The sequence below is a fragment of the Chlamydotis macqueenii genome, chromosome 1, assembly GCF_036417535.1.
Source record: "Chlamydotis macqueenii isolate bChlMac1 chromosome 1, bChlMac1.mat, whole genome shotgun sequence".
Lineage (NCBI taxonomy): Eukaryota > Metazoa > Chordata > Aves > Otidiformes > Otididae > Chlamydotis > Chlamydotis macqueenii.
Genome location: NC_141556.1, coordinates 59,877,487 through 59,892,587, shown reverse-complemented (window position 1 = coordinate 59,892,587; position 15,101 = coordinate 59,877,487). Strand labels below are relative to the sequence as shown.

The 15,101-nt window shown below is 43.4% G+C and overlaps 1 protein-coding gene across 2 annotated transcripts in view; it reads right to left on the bottom strand.

Moving 5' to 3' along the window:
* SYN3 (synapsin III) overlaps positions 1-15,101 on the bottom strand; it is a 204,293-nt gene that overhangs the window by 5,393 nt on the left and 183,799 nt on the right. For both annotated transcript variants that reach the window (XM_086753814.1, XM_086753806.1), the window contains exons 9-11: positions 12,789-12,863; positions 9,278-9,380; positions 3,557-3,691 (exon numbers count right to left, since the gene is read on the bottom strand). In XM_086753814.1, coding sequence (XP_086609940.1) covers positions 3,557-3,691; positions 9,278-9,380; positions 12,789-12,863 — 313 coding nt within the window. The remainder of the gene's footprint in view (positions 1-3,556; positions 3,692-9,277; positions 9,381-12,788; positions 12,864-15,101) is intronic.

Below are 15,101 nucleotides of genomic sequence, written 5' to 3'. Positions count from 1 at the left end.
ACACTAAGCCTTCCCTTAGTGTTGGTGGAAATTTACTGTCCTAATGCTGTGAGGCATCCTGATCAAATCAGCCAAAGAAAGGGAATCGGGTCTCATATTCACCTCTATTGCCTTTGCCTACAGCCAACCCAAGGCTTCTCAGAGATGAAGGCAAAACAGGATTTTGAGGTTCAGAGACTGAGAGATGAGGGCCAGCCCAAAGTCTTCTGCCTTTGGAAGGGAAACAGTGACAGGAAGGGATGGAATTGGGGCAGAGATGGGAGGAGAGAACCACAGCTGTAGCCATGAAGCCAGGTTTCATGTTGTAGCCATGAAAAAAACATTGTCATTAACATCTTAGAATGGTAGAATAGTTTGTGTTGGACTCAATAGACTAGTTGACCTTCAAAGGTCATTTAGTGCAAACCTCCTGCATGGAACAGGGACATCTTCGACTAGATGAGGTTGCTCAGAGCCCCATCCAACCTGGCCTTGAATGTTTCCAGGGATGGGGCATCTGCCACCTCTCTGGGCAACCTGTTCCAGTGTTTCACCACCCTCAGAGTAAAAAATTTCTTCCTGTCCTGGGCTCAGCTAAACCAATTATCAACATGACCAGGCTTAGCATTCTTTACGTATCCCCTCTGCTAGCTGTTTGCAAGAATTAAAGCTTCTCGTATCTTTATCTGAGGCTGGCTTCTGCTCCACAACAAAACTGCCTTTTAGCCTCTCCCTTCTTGCTTTCTTTAATAATACTTGTCTGTTACCTTGCCTAAGGCTTTTTGACAGTCTAGCTACATTATTTTGACTGATTGCCTGTTATCTACTACTTTATGAAATAATTCTCAAAGAAATGATGGGAAAAGAATCAAAAGGTAATGGGACATTTTCCTTTGGAAAAAAATGTGGTAGATGATCTTAAGCCATGGTTATGTTCGTTTATTAGTCTTCTGTATTATTTTTTAAATTATTGTCTGAGATAATTCGTAAGGTCCATGACTCTTACAACTTTTTAAACACATATTTTGTATTTATTATACACCAGTCCTCTGGAGCAAAAACTGTTTCTAATGAAATTGCACATTTTTTCTTGGCAGCTTAGTCACTTCCTAAATTCACTTCATTGGATGTAGCCACCTGGATCTGGGGGCTTAATATTTTTTTTAAAGTATCAGTCATCACTGATTTAATCACTGTTTTTGCTTTCACTCCTGTCTTTCTTATCAGGAAAAAGTCTATCTAGTTTAAGAAGTTCCCCATTTTCAGCAATTAAATTTACTAGAATCACAACACTGTCCCTGTTGTCTTCCTTTTCTCCCTTAACTTTGGGTGATCCATAGAGCCTGCCCCCAACTGTTTGGTGGGGTTCCATCTTTTGATGAACTCAAATAATTTGTTTCATTCTTCCCTCTATCTGTTTTTCAAAATAAATTTCTATCCTTTTAACGTTTTCTTTTATTACTTGCATGGTGATGCATAAAGGTCATCTTAAATGTCAGATTTCCAAATTTGGAACATTTTTTTTTTTTCTGTATATCTTGAAAGTCCTCTATGACTTTACCACTTAACTCGAGAAGTTTTTTTTTCTTGCATTCCTAGTTCAGGAGCAGATCAGAAATGCATATATACATTCTGGAAAACAATGGTCTCTCAAATAACATCCATACAGCTTTACTTTTAATGTTAGGGAGTTGATTAATTTTCTCATTTTATTAAAATAATCTTTTCTAACTGTTTGTGTCATACTGTTACTTTTTGATATCACTTCTGTCCCTTGGACATCAAACCTAATAGTATATTTTAACTTTCTGCATTTGTAGCTGGGTGTTTCTTAAGGTTAGGTTTTTTTTCCTATTGCACTCGGATTTTGCAGTTCCAGAAAGCAGACATGCACAGTGGGGAACTCCCTCTGAATTGCTGTCCCACTGCGCTATTTGACTTGCATCTTCATAGCTGTAGTCTCACATTATTATGACTCGTTGCTTCTTCCACTTCTGTCAGTGCTGTGCACTCAGTTTCGTAATTTCTCAGTTTTTCTTGGACATCCAAGGATTATTATTTCTATGTATTCAGTACTGCTGTCCTTCTATTCAGAATTGTTATTCTTTGTTCTGTGAAGTCTTCACCTGTGGCTCTAGTTCTGCATCTCACCAGCCTCACATGTAACTAAGTGTTACAGCATTATGTTTATAATTGTAGCTTGTGCAGTTTCTGCAATGTTTATTGTACCAAGATCTTTCTCTATGGCAGAACACCCTAGTTAACGTGTTTGTGGTTTTAATTTTCTTGATTTTGTACAGAGGTATTTGTAGGTTGTATACTTGATGAAGACCCTTTTCTTATTTAACTCTTCTATTTGACATCCTATCGCTCCAAGACAATTTGTTTTGTTCTTATTTTGGCCCTATTTTAGGTCTGTTGTAATCCGATTCAATCCTGTACCAGTCTATTACATAGACAACAGATGCATCTGCTTGTGTTCTCAGTTTCTGTTGGCTTCCCCTTTGCTCTTAGTTTATACACTCTGTATCTTGGTTATTTCAGATGGCAGTTGTTGATTTAGCTTTGGCCAGAGTAAATCCTGTCCCTTCTGTATCACTTTCCCTGCCTCAAAGCATTTTTAGTGTCTATTAAATGTTTACCCCCTCACTCTAGCTAAAATCTGGTTTGGAGTTACCCTGAATGCTCTTCATGCTGGGGACCTGGTTTTGCGGGAGTGGGCTGTCATATGACAAAAGAAGAGAGCTATAAAGTCCTTTCTCCCATTTTTTTTGTCTCAAGTGGAAATGGAAACTGTTCCAGTGCATTGCAGTCAGGATTATCCCTCTGCCTTTTTCCTGTCCTTTCTTTTATACAGATTTATTGTCCTCAAACCTTCATGCTTGGCTTCTTAGTAGATACTGAAAGAGGTGTAGCGCATATACCTGGATACACAGATTATGTTCTTGTGTGTTTCATTTTTACAGAACTGCCACTGAGAAATGTGGCACTAAGATTAGATGCATTTCATACTCAAAACGAATGTACATGAGAAGCACTGAGTCAGTTTAAATGCAAACATGACAGGTTCTTATATGAATTCAGCATTAGTCAAGGCTCCTCCTGATGAAAGTGGTGAAGTGCATCTCCAAAGAAGAAAGGCTGCAGTAAGGAATGGAACAACTCTTGGTGGAGATTCCCTCTTTCCATTCCGGGAAGCACAGATTTTCATCAGGGATGCAAAAACTGAATTGAAAGCTCTCCTGAGGGACAGTATTAGACAGAGATGAAGTTGGGCATTACAAGCACCTCTGAAAATGGCTGTCTTCAATATGAATCTATGACTTTAGCAAGCCAGAGTGTCTAGATGTATGAATCACGCCACTGGTGTGATGCCATGGTCATATGGAAGGAGAGGAAGGGGGAGAGAGGTGTTTCTTAGGGGCACTCACTGCAAAGAGTCTATGAGATACTTCTCTGGAAGAGCAGGAGTCAATCTATCCAATATACTCCCATATGGGACCGATTACCTGACACCACAGGGAGCAGAGAGAGAAAAAATGTTCCAGAAAACAACTAGGCCTCTATTCACTCATACCCAAGGCCTCAGTGGAGACGGTGTAGATCCAGCAGTGATGACAAGCTGAGTCATTTTGGAAACAACCAGATCGGCTATAAGCTGTCTGTCCTCTTCCACATGCTCCCCGATCAGGGGCATTGAGCTGTCCATCACCTGCCACAGGAGGGAAAAACAACCATTAGTAAGGAGATTTCCTGGTGGCTGATGCCTGTTCCAACTCACCTCTCACACTGACCTGCTTTGTGTCTCCACGTCCTTGCCAACATCTCTAGTCACCACTCTCCTCCATGCTGAAACATGCTTGACTTTCCTAGGTGTGGGATTTCGCTTAGGGTTTTTTTTTTTGGAAATGGCATGTACTTTCCCCCATTCCCCATCTTCCTTCCCTTCACAACCTGGAAGCCAAGCCAAGCCTTCTGGTGGCTGGAGGCTTTCTAAATCAACTAAACAGAAACTTCATTCTTCACATGCCCTGAGCAGATGCCTCCGATGAATGAGATCTCTGTCATTGTCACACAGCATTTGGGGGTAACGCTGCAGCAGAAAGGGCCACAGGGGAAGGGAGACAACGTGTACCCGAAGCCTGAGGACATGAGTCCTCCAGGGACTGGAGAAAACCAGGAAACATTTGGAATTAATCAATGTAAAGCGCTGCACCCTGAGAGGGGAAATAAACACCACAGATGTGTAATGAATAGAATGTCACCAAAACAACAGCACCCAATGCAGGAAAGTAAACTTACGCTCTGCTTGTCTTCTTTATATTGTTGTGATACAACTGCTTCCCAAGCAAGTACTACAACTGTGCTGGGGAAAGCTGGGAAGGAAGACTCTGGGGATGGGGGTCTTTGAGGTAAGAAATGGTCTGACAACAACAATAATGCTGAAAGCACAGCAGACCCTCAGCTGTATAGCAGGCTAAACATAATTTTCAACAGTTCATCATAAATCAAGTGCTTTGCAAACATTAGCTAAATCCCACAGGAAGAACTGCATTATGAGAAGTTAAGATTCGGCTGGAGTAAATATAATTGTACCAAAATATCAGGGTTGGAAAAGTTTATTTTATTTTGCTTTTATTTTTAAACGAAACATAAAAAGCCCTGGAAATGCAGAGTTAAAGGCTGCATTGCTCAAGAAAGGCACTGACTCACGCTCAGATAACAATCGGAAGTGCACTCCGCCCTGGCAAGGCTGCGAGTCCACTCTTGGGGTGAAATGGAAAGTTTTGCATCCTTTTTTTTTTTTTTTTTTTTAATTTAAAGTAGGGAAAATCAGTGAGGTGGGTTCACTGAGTCTGTGTTCTAGTCTTTTCTAGTAGAATATTATTTTGGATTAATTTCTATAAGTGTCATTTACAAATGCTAGAGAAGCTGCCCAGGAAGTTTTAGCTAGGATTCACATGAAGAATGAGTTGGTGTTTACATCCATGGCCTACTTGACCCAGGGTGCAAAAGGAGTAGGTTAGAAAATTAGATGGCAGTGCTCAGCTAAATACACAAAGTGGTTTTTCATTCCACTGTCCACTTTGCTATTTCTCTGTTAAAAAATGAGGTGGGGAGAGGAGATGTTTCCTAGCGGTGTCAGGGAATGTCCAGCTCCCCTCTGTGTCCCACCAGCCAGGGGCTCCTGAGGCCCTCCAGCAGCTTCCTGCGCAGGTTTCCCTCCCCTGCACTCTCACCTTAAAAGCATCCCCGTCTCATTTGGCAACTTCAACTCATGAGTGAGAAAATAAGTCTCTCCCAGCTCCCTGCGATGCACCGTGCGAGGGGCTCCTCTGACCACTAGATGATGCCATTACTCTGCTGACAGCCTGGCCAGCCAGGCCTGGCTGCTGAGTCCCTAACCCTCCCTCTGAGTAACTGGGATACAGCTGTGGGCAAAACACCCCAAACCCCCACCCTGTCTTAAGGCTGCTTTTCACTGTTTCTGTGGAAGCAGTGGCTGGAGAGGAAGGGGAAGATGCTGTTTTATGAAACAAAGGCTCCAGGGGGAATGAACCCTGGAGCAGGTCCCACCTGAACCAGTGAAGATGCAGCAGGGATGAGGGTATCTGCTGTCCTGCTATGTAGTGTCTGGCGGGGGGAAGGTGAGCTGTGGGAGACTGCAAATACGGGAATGAAAAAAAAAATATGGGAAGGCGTTCCAAAATACGGGAAATGGCAGCGATTTCTGTGGGCAAAATGACATGGCTGGTTGCCACTGAACTGAAAAGGAGCATGAGATGTCACCTTGTCTGTCCTCCAGGAAAGGAGAATTGCTCTGGAACTGGGCACATATGAATGCTAATGCTGAAATAAATCACATGGCTGAGAGGAATATGTGAAGCACAGACAGATTGTACTTGTCTCTTCCTGGGGAGATCACAGAACAGCTGGGCAAGACAAGAAGACGTCGGCACATATGGACCCAGCCTTTGTAGCTGCCCAAGGTCAGTGGCTGCTCCTGACGCAGCTGCTGTTGCCTGATAAGGTGTACAAGGGGGGGAGCGGAAAGTGGCCGGGCAGAGATGAGAGTCAGGAAAATGCCATCCCGGTCCTCCCCCTGTGCCTATCTAATGCTGAGGACTGAAGGCTGGACTTGTTATTCCATGCTCTGATGTGCAAGAGAGAAGTGTTAGGTGATTTTTAGGGAAGGAAGGAAGGAAGGAAACAGATGATTAGACATATCAAAAGAAACGATATGGCAGTGCTGAAGGGATGGGCAGGGCTTCTTGCAGGGCAGCAAGGAGCATGTCTAGTAACATAGCTTAGCTGTATGGCAGGTAGGGCTTAGCTGATCCAGGAGGAAGAATAAGTCACATTGATCATTTTACTCGCCCTCCACTCAGTCCATATTTGCCAGCACAGCAGAGATGTGGAAAAGGGTTAGATTACCAAAAAAAAGGAGGAGGGGAGATTATTAAACCATAAACTCTGCTGAGCTCTTTTGAGAATCTGGCTGCTAATAGCGGTACCAAACTTTCACTTTTTGAGGATATGGCTTTCTGATCAAGTGCTGACTATTGATGTTGAATATTCTCTTAGAGTGCCAAAGTTCTTTAGAGCCAGGGTAAAAAATGTAACAGCATTCACAGTTAAATTCACAACTGTTTTAATAGAATGAAATTTTGAAGAAATCTACTGATTTTTTCAAAGTTTTCAATATGAGCCATGAGAATGGTGCTTAAGTGTGCTGGTGCTTTGAAGGGCAGAAGCATACCAAATTCTACTCTTTGCCATGGGAAAAGAAAAGAAGGTGAAGTTCAAGTAACAGCAAATACCGCGGGTGCAAGATTACTCTTGTGCTGTGCTGATAACTCATCTGTCTTAATCTGATTCTGTTTGCAACAAACCACTGTGATAAATCTCAGTTCATAGAACTGCCCATCACTACCTCTGTGAATCTTTTCTAGAGAACTGCTTTGCACTGTGAAAATTAATTACTGCCTGCAATTGCATTGTGCAAATTCCTTATTTGTTCAGCCCGTTTAGGCGTGTTTTCTTGTAAAATGTCACAGCACACTGTTCCTTCTCACCAAGAAAAATACAACTGTCACACTGTCAAATAACTTTTTTTTTTCTCCCACTAACAAAAGAAAAAAAAGCAAAATAAAGAATCAGTTTCAGACCAAGAAAAGTACCTCAGGAAGTAGGCTAGAGGCAATTAATTACTTGTCAGTATTTCCTTCAAATCTGCATAAAGTAGAAAAGGTGCCTGTTTGGCTTTGTTCTACTCTTTGTATTACACTACTCTACTCCTTTCCCAACAATGTCCATCAGCCTGGCATCTGAATGCCTGGTAGATGTTGGTACACCAGGCCTGCTCAAGCAGGTTCTCTGCTGGGATAATTTGGCATGACCCATCTGAAGCTGATGTGTTTCTTCTGATTTGTGTCCTATTAGATCCATTGCTTTTTACCTTGGTCTCAGAGGAAGGAGTATTAGTGTGCATTTCTCTCTTTGTGTGCAAGCTGATGATGGCTGTTAGTGTGTGGATGTGCTTTTCATCCAGTCAGTCTCACACAGGGGCAGATGTGAAAACCCAGAGGTATACCCAGCCAGAGGCATATAATCCTTAAGCACAGAATTAGCCATGTGTGCATGTACGTAGGCTTATATGCAAGAATAGATGCAGGGCTATAAAATCCACATCTCACGTCTGACCATGTATGGACATGGTCCAAATGTCCTTACAGTTGTCTCTGGCAAGACTGCTTTCTTGTCCTTCCTTTCTCAGCTACATGTGCGTAGAGATATAAAAGTGCCTGGCAGGGAAACAGTCTGCTCTGGGGGATGCTCCTCTAGGTACTGATGAATTGCATACAGGAGCAGACCCATCAGCCGTGGCCCCATCACTGCAGGAAAGACAGAGGCTTGCCAGCATTTTGTTGCTGGCAGCATGCTTATATCACATGGCCTTTGACAGGTCACTGCTCCCCGGAGAGCAGATACATAATGCAGGAATGTGCAGTCGCTGGAGGGCTCATGTGGTTCTCATCAGCATCCCAACCCTCAGCGGGTGGGACTGCTCTCCCACACATAGCTTTCCAGTGTGTCAGCACCCCTGCATGAAGCCATAGGCTGATTGTGCTCTTCTTCCTCAGCTGGCCTGTGTTGGTGGAGTTTACAGCAGGTCAGATGCTGTGTCTCCTTTAGTCACATAGTGACAGAGGCACTTGCTTACTTGCCAGATTTTCTCTCCCCCAGAGTGTCTCTTAAGTTTCCACTTTGATTTTCTGGCCAGCTTTTCCTTCTCTGCCCTGTTAGGATGACCTGAGTGTGCTATTTACCCCACTCCCACGTCTGCCTCCTGGCCTGGCAAGGAGCATGTTGAACTTTAGCTCTCAGAGCCACAGTCTGTCCAGCTCTGAACACAAAAGTTTGTTGTCCACACTGCCCGTGGTAACTCTGTGGTATTTTGTCTTGCTGGTCTGTTACTGTAGTGAATGCGGTTCCAGCCAAAAGATTTCAGAAAATACACCTGCTACTTATGGACCTTTTTGCTACACTCTCACCATTTATTTTCATTTTGAATTAGATACAACTAGGATTTTTGTTATTGAGATTCCATTTAAAGTGATTGGAGGAAGACAAGTTAATTCAGAGAGAAACTGAGATTTTTAATGGAGTTAATCACCTGCTGGACCTTTGTGTGGGTAATGGGGGGAGGTTAACATGACTAATATGCTAGCATCATCTGGCACCTGTATTTAGGTTGAGCAGAATATGAGCATGTTTGTTCATGATGCTGTTGATCCCTACAAGCAGCTACGAGAGATGCGTTGGCTTTGCAAGTGCCTAGGAAGGATGGTACTGGCGCACTGGTGCACTGAGACACAGGAATCTTTGGATGCTGCTGGAAACACTTGCAGGCTGTTATGTGTTTGATAAGAAGGGAGCTTCATATCTGTCCCATGCTGGTAAGGTTCTGCACTGTGGGGATTTATCAGCTGAAACGCTGGCGTGGCCAAGCAGTCTGTGGCTCTCCGTTTCCTTTCACATTCCACACTGAGACATGAAAGCACTTCAACTCTGACACCTTGTTGCATAACTGCTAGTTTAGCTGGGACTCTAAATCAGTTTCTTGCATATCAGCGGGCCACAGCTTCTAGGATACGAGTGGGCACCAAGGAGCAGTGACTGCTGGACCATGCACACAAGGGTAAGTGAGCATATCAGTGCATATGAACTCCGAGGGAACGTGTTTGCAGATACACTTCCTAAAGGAGACTTGCATTCAGGTTCCCCATGCTCTCACCTCAATGATATAGTCTTTTCCATCTTTGCTGTGGACAGCTTTGACAGCGCAGATGTCAAGACCTCCAAACATTTCTGCACAAGCATCCGCCCAGAGTCTGTACCTGCAGAAACCACAGAAGCATGGCCTAGGATTAGCTGTCATTGGACAGTCCACCAAATACAGCCACCCATCCCGCTGCCCATAGGAGCACAAAGAAATTTCGGAGCCCTTCTTATCACAAGGCATACTTCATGTGCTTTGCTGGGTCATTGCCTCCCTCTCTTGCACAGGAGATGGAACAAAAAAAAAGAATCTTGCCTAAAGTTTCCCTTCATTTCAGATTGTTTCAATCCTGCCTTCAAAGCCACCTTAAAATATTTCTTTCCCTCCTTGGTATTTACATCAGATCTCCAGTTGGCTGTCATTTAGCCAAGCTATAAATGTTTAGCTCATTTAATCTCCCAGTAGTGTTGGCCCCTTAGCGTTTTGTATTGGCTTTGCCTGAAAGCCTTCCATTATGCAGGCAGCTTTCTCCTGATAAGAAGTCCGGCACATTAGGGCTGGAATAGAATCGGAAAGTGAGTGCAGAATTTAGCAAGGAGTAGCCACCCGCCCCGCGAACTGTAACCCAGTGGCTCCTGCTTTTTACTATTTACTCTTTCAATTTCATCCTTTTGTGGTTTCCTGCTTCCCCTCTATCCCTTGGGTGTTGCTCCTAGCCAGGTGGTCCCATCACATGGACCAGGCATTGCTTTGTCAGAGAGAGAGCTACAGGCTGCAGCTCTTTTCTTCAGCCATCCTAGAATGGGAATGTGAGCTGGTATGAACAGGGGCCAGACCTGGCGGGTGCCCCCTTAGCCATCCTGGTGTCAGAGGAGGAGAGAGTATGACGAGAGGCATATTATGAGGAGACCGCATCCCACTGCTGTGGAAATGAGGAGGGAATGAGATGGCCTGGTTTTATTTCCTGTGCAGCTGCACCACAGTCCTGACCGTTTCAATAAAAATAAGAATCTCAGAACAGCAGATCTGTAAGCATGACTATGACAAGAGGGGAGGGAAGGCCACAGTCTCATGAAAACACTGACATTTTGCAGACCCTACAGGGACTGGGAAAAGAGCTGTTCCAGCCAAGGAACAAGTTTATGTCCTTAAAGCCAGCCAGAGGTACCCCTCGCTTGACAATATAATGACCAGCTTGTGCAAACACAATGTCTGTGGGAAGAAGTAAGAATATGGCTTATATGACTGCTGGTGCTCTCTTATCCCCAATGAGGAGACCAAGCATGTTCACTGCAGCCCCCCCCAAGGAGGACGGTGCCTCAGGAGGAGCCAGTAGCATAAGGAAGAGGAGAACTATGGACCCCAATGAGCCAGGCAGGAGGCATGGCAAGCCCCCTTCATGCACTGCTATAGCCATATACCCAGGGGCATCATCGTGGGAACCACCTCTCTTCCTGAGGGATGTCTCTAGGTGCTTGTGTTCAGCAGCCAGGCTCAGGGAATTTTTTCCCAGGCCAGACACCCCAATAGCTATGTGTCTTCAATGTTGCTGGCCCTAAGTGAGCACTGGGAGGTGTCAGGGCTGCTGGGGTGCAATAGCAGTGCTATGGGACAGAAGAGCCCATTTATGCATATGCATCAGGGGTAGCATTTGCAGAGGATTTACTGCCATTTTGCCTAGTATTACCTGAACATGTCAATCCTTTGGGCTGCTGTTCAGTACAGTAGGTACTTCAGGTTGTTCCTATTCATCAGAGCATTTCAGCACACTCCCACCTAGTTGCATGCACTGATGAGTCACAGATTTCAATGGGATTTGTTGCCTTTGTAGCTGGATAAGGCTAGGGTGATGAATTGTGGTACTATATTTACAAAATGAACCTTCAAAATGCAGCATGGCAGGCTGGCAGGAATCTGGATTTCAGTCCTACAACACTGCAATGAGGGAATGTCTACCTTTTGTCTCTCTAGCTTCAGCTGTGTTATAAGCAACCAGGACGCATAATAATGTCCAGTTCCCACAGTCCTATTAGGGTCTTGCAGAGTCACCTTCAGCGTCTGATTTGAGGCTTGGGTTGGCTTCCCCATTGCACAGAACTAAAGATGCAGAAGGGACCTTAGATGATCACCTGCACAACTCTTGTACCCCAAAGAAGAGACATTTCTTTAATCTGGTCTGAAAGAGTATGGAGATTCCCCATGTCCTCCAGGCAATCCACTTCTGTGCTATGCTATCTTTACTGTCAGGAAATATAGGAAATTTTCAAATGAACCTTTTCTGCTATAATTTAAGCCCATTATTTCTTACAGTGTTCACTAGTAATATAAAGAGTGAGTAATCCCCTATAAGCAGCCTTTTACATATTTGAAGTGCTTGTGCGCTTTAAGTTTTTTAATCTTCAGGATGAAATGGTGTTCAGCTTGTGGACAACTTCTTCCAGCTCTGTGAGAGCTAGTGAAGGAAAGTGAACCTCTGCACTGCAGGCATAGATTCTTTATGCGTGAGTCTAAATCTCTGCTGGAAAAATATCAGTGGTCTGCTAACTGAAAAAGGAGGAAAAGTACATCAGCAATTGTTACATTCTTTTTCATTCTTTTTTCATTATGTTTTATCCTCTGAGCATTCCCTATATTGTCCTTTGGGCTCATTGCTGTCTTTCTTCAAATGTGGTGCCCAAACCTGGACAGAGTCAGAATTAAACATGGTCTTGACAAATTTGAGGTATAATCTGAAAACAAGTCTTAGATTCACTGGGGATGAGTGCCTATATATAATCTATGGATTCTATAAATCTACGAATAATCCACTTAAAGAAATAGGGTGGAGAACAAGTGACTCGACAGCAGTTCTGCAGAATAGAGTTTGGAAGTGACAGCAAAGCGTAAGTTACCGTGAGTCAACAATGTCATCCAGTGGCAATATTAGCAAATATCACAGTGATTTGAATACATGGAAGTACCGTCTGCAAATTTTAGTCTGTAAGATGCATGAGGCAATTCCTTCTGCTCTGTTCGTCAGTGAGAAGACCTTAGCTAAAATACTGTCCACTTTTGGGAGACTAATGTAAAAAAGCACTTTCAGCACTTCAGCTGACAGATTTTTCCCTCTGTTGAGCAGAACAAAAACACTTTTCTGTGTCTGCCTCTCGTTAGTAATGTACTTAGAATAACTTCTTGTTACTTCTTGTTTTGTGCTGTGACCTTTCTGATTTTATCCCTACATGTTTGTGCTTGTGTGTTTGGCCTTAGCATGCTCGTCTTGTTTCCTGTGGCTACATTCACTAAAGATCTAATGATTTATCAATGTTGATCTCTAGCTGTACTTCCAGTCTCTTCTCCAAAATAGGACAGTTTGCCTTTGTGCCCTTAATATTTTTTTAAGGAAACACTTGGTCTTTTAAATTCCTTTATCTAGCCTCCCGGGAGACCTCACTTACCAGTTCTCTCAATTAACCAAGGTATGAAATACAGTTCCTCCCTTCTAACCCAAGAATAGCTAATACTGTCTTGAAACCCATTTCCTTACCTCTCTGTCATTGCAATCTGTTCTAGCATCGCAGAACCTGTGTTTGCCTTCCAGTTTCCAGAGATGGATGTCCTCCTAGGAAAACAAACCAAAAACATAACCCGAACATGAAAATATGCTCCTGCCCCATCCTCCCTCATACTGTAGTCCTCATTCTTGACTCAGTGCTTGTACAGGAGGAGATGAGGTGAGGTTCTTCCTCACAGAAGCCTTTCTAAATCCTGCCTCAACAACACTCCATACAGGATATGTTGTTCAAACTGATGAAAAACTGAATGAGGAGTTAGACAGGGAAACCTCCAAGGAATCTTGAGCACACATCAAGCTCTGTGAGTACTTTCTTTCTTTATAAATCAGGCCTAGGAGAGCTGAAATGTCTGTGGAAGATCTCTGGGATAATCACCCTTGTGTTCTGCCATGGAAGAGCAACTCTCCGGGCAAACATCTGCCTGAGCAGCTTCACAAATATCAGCTCTGACATTCTGAGTCTCTCTAGCTTTGATTTCAGTTGTACTGGTGTCATAGAATAGATTATTATACCCTCTTTTCACTGACTTTTCATTGACTTGTCCACAGCTCTTGTGTCTGGATTTGGAGAATATATAATTGCAAAATTGTTGGAGTCTCCTTAGCTGCAACTGATGGTTAATTTCCATAAAAGGTACTGTTGCTGGCAAATTCTGGGTTTCACCATCATCCATGAAGGGGTGAAAATGTTCCTTTTCTTGACCTTAGGCACAAGGCAGACCTTAGATAGCCTGCTGTGACAACACTGTGCAGATAACCCTGGCATAATGTAAAAGCTAGGACAAGTCAACAAGCTGACAGGATACATCCAGGGAACATCTCCATGCTGAAGAAGATTTAGGTAGAGATTTATGAGGGAAGTATGAGGTGTGATCCAACACTTCAACATGAAGTAGTGGGAACCCTCGCTGCCAGTTGTCTTACCTTTTCAACACCGTATGGAAAAAAGACTCTGAACTTGCAAACAAAAACTACGTGAAGGAGTGGTAATACTGATGTCCTGCTTGACTATAAACCTATATGATTATAGTTGACTATTAAGGTTTCCCCTTTACTCCCTTTTACTGTCCCTTTACAGTGAGGGACAGCCTGGAATCCTTTCTCCATTTCTCTTCTAAAGTGGTATGCATAGTTTCTGTGAAATTTAAATATTCTTTGTAACCATATTTAAAGGAGCAGGAGGAGGGGGGCAAAGGAACATGATTACTGTGTTGAATAATGGTGTCTTCATATAGTTGACTCTTATCTCTTGTTCCCTTCACCCAACATCCATCTTCCTGCCCTACTTTCTAAGCGAAAGAATGAATTCCTCCTCAAGCTTTGACCCTTATGAGCCCTTAGGTGGTCTATAAGGTCAGCGTTCAACCCTTAGCCTCTCTTTTTCTTTTGGCATGAGATTCTTAGGAGAATGTTTTTCAGTTCTGCAATGAGAAGAACCACTCTTTATTAACATTTACGTTCAGAAAATTGCTCTGCAGTCACAGATGGCATCCAGAATCCCATCAGTACTGATGAGAACTCCTGGAGTCCAATTAGTGACAAGATGATTGGATATCAGTGTTTAGAAAATGTACCTGGCATACCAAATGTAAGCAACTGTGTCATCCCTAAGGAGACCAAACCACAACTATACAGTTTTACAAGCAAATTTGACATGGGAAAGCTCCCAAAATAAGAACTCTGCTCTAGCCATTGGGCTGACTGGTTTGACTTGTTTACACCTACCCATCTCCAGCCAATATTGGGCATAAGATATAAAATATTTCCCTCAGCTGTATCCCTAACTTTCCTGTTATGGAACTTTCCTGGTTTTAAATAGAAAAGCTTCATCTGAAGTCCTCCGAACCAGTCACCAAATTCCTACACCACAGCATCTGTCAAGATCACTGCCTTCCAAACATGTCTGAGCAGTTCAGGTGTCAAGTGTGCCACCAAATTCTTCTTCTTTCTTCTTTCCCTTTTTGTATTCAACCTGAAGTGGAAAAGGAGACTGAAGACAAAAATCTTTCCCTGAGCATGCCCTGCCTCAAAGTCTATTTCTCTCAGGGACTGAGAGTCAAAGTGCTTCCAATCATCCTAAACATCAGGGGGCCACAAAACTGTACAGCCAATATCTTAAAGGAAAGGATGACCCTAGGCTTTTAGGGATCAGTTGATCTAGCACATTTGTGACCAAGATACATTCAGCATTGCTTAGGATATGTGGATAGACTAGCAGATCATGGGCTGTTGGTGTTTTGGGTTTGTGCAGCAAGATTTTGGTAGTCGGGAGGGACTACAGGGGTG